The sequence below is a fragment of the Triticum aestivum genome, chromosome 7A, assembly GCF_018294505.1.
Source record: "Triticum aestivum cultivar Chinese Spring chromosome 7A, IWGSC CS RefSeq v2.1, whole genome shotgun sequence".
Classification (NCBI taxonomy): Eukaryota; Viridiplantae; Streptophyta; class Magnoliopsida; order Poales; family Poaceae; genus Triticum; species Triticum aestivum.
In genome coordinates this window covers 237,354,185-237,362,697 of record NC_057812.1, presented here as the reverse complement: position 1 = coordinate 237,362,697, position 8,513 = coordinate 237,354,185, and the positions used below count along the sequence as shown (strand labels likewise).

General features: G+C 44.7%; 1 protein-coding gene across 5 annotated transcripts in view; it reads left to right on the top strand.

Moving 5' to 3' along the window:
• The first annotated feature begins 5,921 nt into the window (after positions 1-5,921).
• LOC123151361 (glycine-rich domain-containing protein 2) overlaps positions 5,922-8,513 on the top strand; it is a 7,625-nt gene continuing 5,033 nt past the window's right edge. For 2 of the 5 annotated variants that reach the window (XM_044571091.1, XM_044571092.1), the window contains exons 1-3: positions 5,922-6,292; positions 6,594-7,001; positions 7,117-7,398. In XM_044571091.1, coding sequence (XP_044427026.1) covers positions 5,972-6,292; positions 6,594-7,001; positions 7,117-7,398 — 1,011 coding nt within the window. In that variant the 5' untranslated portion in view covers positions 5,922-5,971. Of the gene's footprint in view, positions 6,293-6,574; positions 7,002-7,116; positions 7,399-8,513 lie in introns of all 5 variants that reach the window. The other 3 variants (XM_044571090.1, XM_044571088.1, XM_044571089.1) reach the window with 3 other exon arrangements.

The window sequence follows — 8,513 nt, the reverse complement described above, 5'->3', positions numbered from 1 at the left end:
AATAACACTTATTTAGGTTCAACACTAATCCCGAAAGTATAGGGAGTGTGCGATGATGATCATATCAATCTTGGAACCACTTCCAACACACATCGTCACTTCACCCTTAACTAGTCTCTGTTTATTCTGCAACTCCCGTTTCGAGTTACTAATCTTAGCAACTGAACTAGTATCAAATACTGAGGGGTTGCTATAAACACTAGTAAAGTACACATCAATAACATGTATATCAATATACTTATGTTCACTTTGCCATCCTTCTTATCCGCCAATCACTTGGGGTAGTTCCGCTTCCAGTGACCAGTCCCTTTGCAGTAGAAGTACTTAGTCTTAGGCTTAGGACCAGACTTGGGCTTCTTCACTTGAGCAGCAACTTGCTTGCTGTTCTTCTTGAAGTTTCCCCTTTTTTCCCTTTGCCCTTTTCCTGAAACTAGTGATCTTGTCAACCATCAACACTTGATGCTCTTTCTTGATTTCTACCTCCATCGATTTCATCATCATGAAAAGCTTGGGAGTCGTTTTTGCATCCCTTGCATACTATAGTTCATCACGAAGTTCTACTAACTTGGTGATGGTGACTAGAGAATTCTGTCAATCACTATCTTATCTGGAAGATTAACTCCCACTTGATTCAAGCGATTGTAGTACCCAGACAATCTGAGCACATGCTCACTAGTTGAGCGATTCTCCTCCATCTTTTAGCTATAGAACTTGTTGGAGACTTCATATCTCTCAACTCAGGTATTTGCTTGAAATATTAACTTCAACTCCTGGAACATCTCATATGGTCCATGACATTCAAAACGTCTTTGAAGTCCCGATTCTAAGCCGTTAAGCAAGGTGCACTAAACTATCAAGTAGTCATCATATTGAGCTAGCCAAACGTTCATAACGTCTGCATCTGCTCCTGCAATAGGTCTGTCACCTAGCAGTGCATCAAGGACATAATTGTTCTATGCAGCAATGAGGATGAACCTCAGATTACGGATCCAATCCGCATCATTGCTACTAACATCTTTCAACACAATTTTCTCTAGGAACATATCAAAATAAACACAGGGAAGCAACAACGCGAGCTATTGATCTACAACATAATTTGCAAAATACTACCAGGACTAAGTTCATGATAAATTTAATTTCAATTAATCATATTACTTAAGAACTCACACTTAGACAGACATCTCTCTAGTCATCTAAGTGATCACGTGATCCAAATCAACTAAACCATGTCCGATCATCACGTGAGATGGAGTAGTTTTCAATGGTGAACATCACTATGTTGATCATATCTACTATATGATTCACGTTCGACCTTTCGGTCTTCATGTTCCAAGGCCATATTTGTATATGCTAGGCTCGTCAAGTTTAACCTGAGTATTCCGCGTGTGCAACTGTTTTGCACCCGTTGTATTTGAACATAGAGCCTATCACACCCGATCATCACGTGGTGTCTCAGCACGAAGAACTTTCGCAATGGTGCATACTCAGGGAGAACACTTCTTGATAATTAGTGAGAGATCATCTTAAAATTCTACCGTCAAACTAAGCAAAATAAGATGTATAAAAAGATAAACATCATATGCAATCAAAATATGTGACATGATATGGCCATCATCATCTTGCACCTTTGATCTCCATCTCCAAAGTACTGTCATGATCTCTATCGTCACCGGCATGACACCATGATCTTCATCATCTTGATCTATATCAATGTGTCGTCACGTGGACGTCTCACCAACTATTGCTCTTGCAACTATTGCTATCGCATAGCGATAAAGTAAAGCAATTATTTGGCGCTTGCATCTTATGCAATAAAGAGACGACCATAAGGCTTTTGCCAGTTGCCGATAACTTTAACAAAACATGATCATCTTATACAAAAACTTATAACTCATCACGTCTTGACCATATCACATCACAACATGCCCTGCAAAAACAAGTTAGATGTCCTCTACTTTGTTGTTGCAAATTTTACGTGGCTGCTACGGGCTTAGCAAGAATCGTTCTTACCTATGCATAAAAACCACAACGATAGTTTGTCAAGTTGGTGTTGTTTTAACCTTCGCAAGGACCGGGCGTAGCCACACTCGGTTCAACTAAAGTTGGAGAAACTGACACCCGCCAGCCACCTGTGTGCAAAGCACGTCGGTAGAACCATTCTCGCGTAAGAGTACGCGTAATGTCGGTCCGGGCCGCTTCATCCAACAATACCGCCAAACCAAAGTATGACATGCTGGTAAGCAGTATGACTTATATCGCCCACAACTCACTTGTGTTCTACTCGTGCACAACATCAACGCATAAAACCTAGGCTCGGATGCCACTGTTGGGGAACGTGGTAATTTCAAAAATTTCCTACGCGCACGCAAGATCATGGTGATGCATAGCAACGAGAGGGGGGGTGTTGTCTACGTACCCTCGTAGACCGAAAGCGGAAGCGTTAGCACAACGCGGTTGATGTAGTCGTACGTCTTCACGGCCCGACCGATCAAGCACCGAAACTATGGCACCTCCAAGTTCTAGCACACGTTCAGCTCGATGACGATCCCCGGACTCCGATCTAGCAAAGTGTCGAGGAAGAGTTCCGTCAGCACGACGGCGTGGTGACGATCTTGATGTTCTACCGTCGCAGGGCTTCGCCTAAGCACCGCTACAATATTATCGAGGATTATGGTGGAGGGGGGCACCGCACACGGCTAAGAGAACGATCATGAAGATCAACTTGTGTGTCTAGAGGTGCCCCCCTGCCCCCGTATATAAAGGATCAAGGGGGGAGGCCGGCCGGCCCTAGGGCGCGCCAAGGAGGAGGAGTCCTCCTCCTAGTAGGAGTAGGACTCCCCTCTTTCCTACTCCTACTAGGAGGGGGAAAGGAAGGGGGAGAGGGAGAAGGAAAGGGGGCGCCGCCCCCCCCTCTCCTAGTCCAATTCGGACCAGAGGGGGAGGGGGCGTGCGGCCCACCCTGGCCGCCCCTCTCTCTCTCTCCACTAGGGCCCATAAGGCCCATTACTTCTCCCGGGGGGGGGGTCCGGTAACCCTCCGGCACTCCGGTTTTCTCCGAAATCACCCAGAACACTTCCGGTGTCCGAATATAGCCGTCCAATATATCAATCTTTATGTATCGACCATTTCGAGACTCCTCGTCATGTCCGTGATCATATCCGGGACTCCGAACAAACTTCGGTACATAAAAATATATAAACTCATAATGAAACTGTCATCGTAACGTTAAGTGTGCGGACCCTACGGGTTCGAGAACAATGTAGACATGACCGAGACATGTCTCCGGTCAATAACCAATAGCGGAACCTGGATGCTCATATTGGCTCCCACATATTCTATGAAGATCTTTATCGGTCAGACCGCATAACAACATACTTTGTTCCCTTTGTCATCGGTATGTTACTTGCCCGAGATTCGATCGTCGGTATCTCAATACCTAGTTCAATCTCATTACCGGCAAGTCTCTTTACCCGTTTCATAATACATCATCTCGCAACTAACTCATTAGTTGCAATGCTTGCAAGGCTTATGTGATGTGCATTACCGAGAGGGCCCAGAGATAACTCTCCGACAATCGGAGTGACAAATCCTAATCTCGAAATACGCCAACCCAACATGTACCTTTGGAGACACCTGTAGAGCTCCTTTATAATCACCCAGTTACGTTGTGACGTTTGGTAGCACACAAAGTGTTCCTCCGGCAAACGGGAGTTGCATAATCTCATAGTCATAGGAACATGTATAAGTCATGAAGAAAGCAATAGCAACATACTAAACGATTGGGTGCTAAGCTAATGGAATGGGTCATGTCAATCACATCATTCTCCTAATGATGTGATCCCGTTAATCAAATGACAACTCATGTCTATGGCTAGGAAACATAACCATCTTCGATCAACGAGCTAGTCAAGTAGAGGCATACTAGTGACACTTTGTTTGTCTATGTATTCACACATGTATTATGTTTCCGGTTAATACAATTCTAGCATGAATAATAAACATTTATCATGAAATAAGGAAATAAATAATAACTTTATTATTGCCTCTAGGGCATATTTCCTTCACTTTCCACATTCACTCGACACGTGGAGGACGAAGATTATTCAAACGCGCAGAAGCCAAGGAGGCGACATTGGATCAATGCCCGAATATATTGCGTGGGGATGAGTGAAGGGGGAACCCGCCTTGCAATTCTGAAGACAATCTGCACGCCGGACTCCTTGTCATTGAAAGCCAAGTTCAGGGGCTACTGAGGGAGTCCTGGACTAAGGGGTCCTCAGACGTCCGGCCTGTTATCCATGGGCCGGACTGATGGGTCGTGAAGACATGAAGGCCGAAGACTGCACCGTGTCCGGATTGGACTCTACTTGCCGTGGAAGGCAAGCTTGGCGACCGAAGATTCCTTCTTATGTAACCGACTCCATGTAAACCCTAGATCCCCTCGGTGTCTATATAAACCGAAGGGGATAGTCCGGAAAGGACACCACATATACTCATTATCATATTCATAGGCTAGATTTATAGGGTTTAGCCATTACGATCTCGTGGTAGAGCAACTCTTGTAATACTCATATTCATCAAGATCAATCAAGCAGGAAGTAGGGTATTACCTCCATAGAGAGGGCCCGAACCTGGGTAAACATCGTGTCCCCCGTCTCCTGTTACCATCGATCCTAGACGCACAGTTTGGGACCCCCTACCCGAGATCCGCCGGTTTTGACACCGACAATGATCATGTTTTGTAATATCGACAACCGGCAGGAGCCTTAGGGTTGTCTTTTAATTATTGTATGAAATGCAAGCGCCATGTAATTGCTTTACTTTATCGCTATGCGTTAGCAATAGTTGTAGAAGCAATAGTTGGCGAGACGACCCCGACGCAATGATGGAGATCAAGGTGTCGAGCCGGTGACGATGGAGATCATGACGATGCTTTGAAGATGGAGATAAAAAACACTAGATAATGATGACCATATCATGTCACATATTTTGATTGTATGTGATGTTTATCCTTTATGCATCTTATTTTGCTTAGAACGACGATAGCATTATAAGATTGTCGGCGTTCTAGGATCGAGGGTACCCACATCTGCTTGCCTGTGGCCCACGACGTGGCTCCCTCGACGCCTGGTACGGCCCAGCTGCAAGGCTTCTAAGTGAAGACCCTCGCGAGGGCCCCGACCTCGCGAGGAGAGCGACATCAAGACCTCCCAAGAGACGGCGGATGGAGGACGAAATAGACTTGGACACCGAGCACTGCTGCCATAGGATAGGTTTAGGGCCGGGTCATTTATTTTTCTGAATGTTCGAAATCTAATGAAAATTCATCGTGCTTGCATGAATGTCGCCAACTTTGTATAAAATGCACCGTGTTGCATGAATTTCATTCGGTTTGTTGAAGAAGTGTTTGAAATGTACGCGGGCAACATTGGCAACGGCCTCCTGCATCCGTGTACGCGAACTGATCCCTTTATTCATGGACGAGTGCAAGAGGAAATTTACAGGTTGTCGTTAGAGATATTCTTATAGGGATAGAATGTATGACCATGCGGTCATAGGTATGTGCATGTAACTAGCTTCAACGATTGTAGTGTATTAAAAAAACAATAACGGACAACATCACACTGAAAAAACGTAAAATTCTAGACAAGAGGTAAGAAGATGAGAAAGCATCTTTTTCTATAAAAAGAGTGTGGTCTGAGGTGTGAAGTGGGAGAGAAACTCTGTCCAGACAAGAGATTGTTGGAGTGGATGAAAATTTTCTTATGAAATTTGTACTGGCCTAAAAAACATCTTACATAAAAATATCCCAAAGATCAGATTCCTTCAAAAGAAATTGTTTATAGAAATCGTTTGTTCGGCCCGCCCCATCCTAATCATGCGCCATGAATCATCCATCAGTCGGCACATGCCCCTTTTGACCAACCACTCTCTGCACTTTCGCAAGTGACAACAAAAAATATTCTCACCGATGACAACAAGGCGAATGCCCTCCGCAGCAGAGGCGCCGCCGGAGGGCACCATGCCCTCCTCGTCCCCTGGTCCCCGCGGGCAGGCGGGCTATCCCGCCGCCTTCTTCTCGGTCGACCTCGCCGCCGCCGCGCGCCGCCTCCTCGCGTTCCTTCGCTCCGCGTCCGCCCGAGGAAACGTGGGGCCGCTGTCCGTGCGGAGGTACGAGGAGATGTGGCTGCCGCTCGCCGCCGATGCGGCGGGTGGAGGAGGAGAGGAGGCGGCGATGCTGCTGCCCCCGCCCGACGTGCACCTCGTCTGGCTCTGCCACTGCTTCCACCATGTGAGCCTTCTTGCCGCCATGTTTTCTTTTACTGGTTGCGTCACGTCTTCATGACTTGCTCATTTTTCTGGAGGTTATTTTACTGACGGCCAGGTCAACGTAGCCTAAATAGTTACAGTCACAATTTAGGAATACAAGATTGCCTTGCTTGTTCTTAACAGAATTTGTATTTTCAAAATGATCCCCTGGCTGTACTTCATTTTTCTCAAAACAATCACTAAACTTTAGGATCCACTTATATTTGAGCCTTTAAAATTTTCTGACAAAGTGTGCGATTTCAAGTGGATTCTTCTGTTCCCAGGAGAGCTATGTCGCATACTGTGCATCAAGGTTTGGACGCCTCATCGATCGACCATCAATACTTGATGCTGAGAATGAGGAGCATGTCGCTGACTGTTGTCGGGACATCTGGGCCGCGCGCTACCCATTGGAGCCGTTTGACCTTGACAACAATGAATTTGATGGAAATAATTCAAATGGCATTGAGAACGACAGTGCTAATAGCGAAATTTTCATGATGGTTCAAACATACGCTGGCCTAGCAGACCACTTTGCCTCACCCTTTGTCTCAGAAGGTGTCTACCATGTCGCTGCGAGACGGCGTTACACATGTTTCCTTGACCTCATCAGAAAGGGTGTGTGCACAACCAGAGAAGACACTCGGCTCGTGCCTAGCCTGGACATATTACTGATGTGGCTTGCTCATCAGGTATGTGTAGTGACGACTTGCCAATCCACTTAAGCTGTTAAGCAAAGTAGCAACTGAATGCTTTGTTACCCTCTGTATATATACAGCTTATACAGTTGTTATGTATCCTTGGCAGAGTTTTCCGGCGAGCTATGCAACAGACATGACACTGGTGTCTATCAAGGACAAGGTTATGAAAATGGTGGTCAGTTATGGGGAGGTGGCCAGTGAGGAGACGGTGGAGAGGACAAGGATCTTGTGGGAGGAGGCATATGATGAGCCATACGATCTGTCTGGTTCAGAGGTTGATGCGGCAGCAGTTGGCACAGCAAGGGAGGCGTTCAATTGGCAGGCTGCAGCATCAGAAGAGGACACCAACCGGCTGTACAAGGGGTTGCAACCTAGATTTCTTATGGAGGTATTTCTTAGGCTGTCCAATCATATTTTAACTTTATGAAGAACTTGTGATACAGCTTCATATTAGCTAGATTGATAGTGTTCTTGGTGGCTGGCCAGTAAAAACCAATTTCTACTTGGCTACTTAATTCCATTCGATTCTTCTTCACAAAAATTCCATCTGCTTTGGCATTTCCTTATGTCTTGGATTGGTAAAGAACTGAGAACTTGGGGATCTGCCAGGCATGATGTCCACAAGCCATCATACTATGGCAAATATTAACAAAACATTTGTCAAAAAAGCAAATGGTTTATTCCACATTATGGGCACTTCAAGACAACAAGCCCAAGATGCAAGATTACCTATATTGAATCTGTTAAGTAGTGAATGTAGTTGGTAGACCTGCAAATATTAATGTGGTCATCATGTCGTAAAATATGCCGTGGATTTTTATATCAATATAATTCAGTCATTTAATTATCCGATCACAAGAGTCCAACAATATAACTGCAAGTAAAATGTTAATTCTTGTGTGCTTCTGTTCTATCCTTGGAAGAACAAAAAGCTAAAGTTTGCACCGTTATTGAGGTAATGAGCTTATCTGCACCTACTCATTAGTATTTGCAGCTGATAGGTATTCGAAAAAAATTAGGCACACATATCTATTTGTACTTCCACTGAAAGTTCTTAGAAATAATATCGTACCTAGAAGGCATGAACTTGAAACAGGAACATTTACTCATTTAGTGCCAACCGAGTTCGCTGTGCGGGCATCCCCCACCACTTTCCCACTGAATATTGAAAAGTAGAGAATTGACCCATGATGCACGACAAAATAAGGTAAATTAAGTTATTATCTAAACTCATTATTGGATACACAAAGGAAAGCTCACAACTATGACTTTTTTGGTTTTACTAGATAATTGCCCGTGCGTTGCAACGGGGCCACAAATAATTTGTACGCAATTACCGTGATTACATACCAAAAAATGGACTTTAGCTGCCAATTGAATCAGCACTTCCTTAAAAAAATCAACATTTATTGACTTGCCAAAAAAGACAGGGTTTTATATGGTAAACCAATAACATGCGCGTGGTTTTCAACAAAAATATGTGGGGAAAACCAGAGTAGAAAA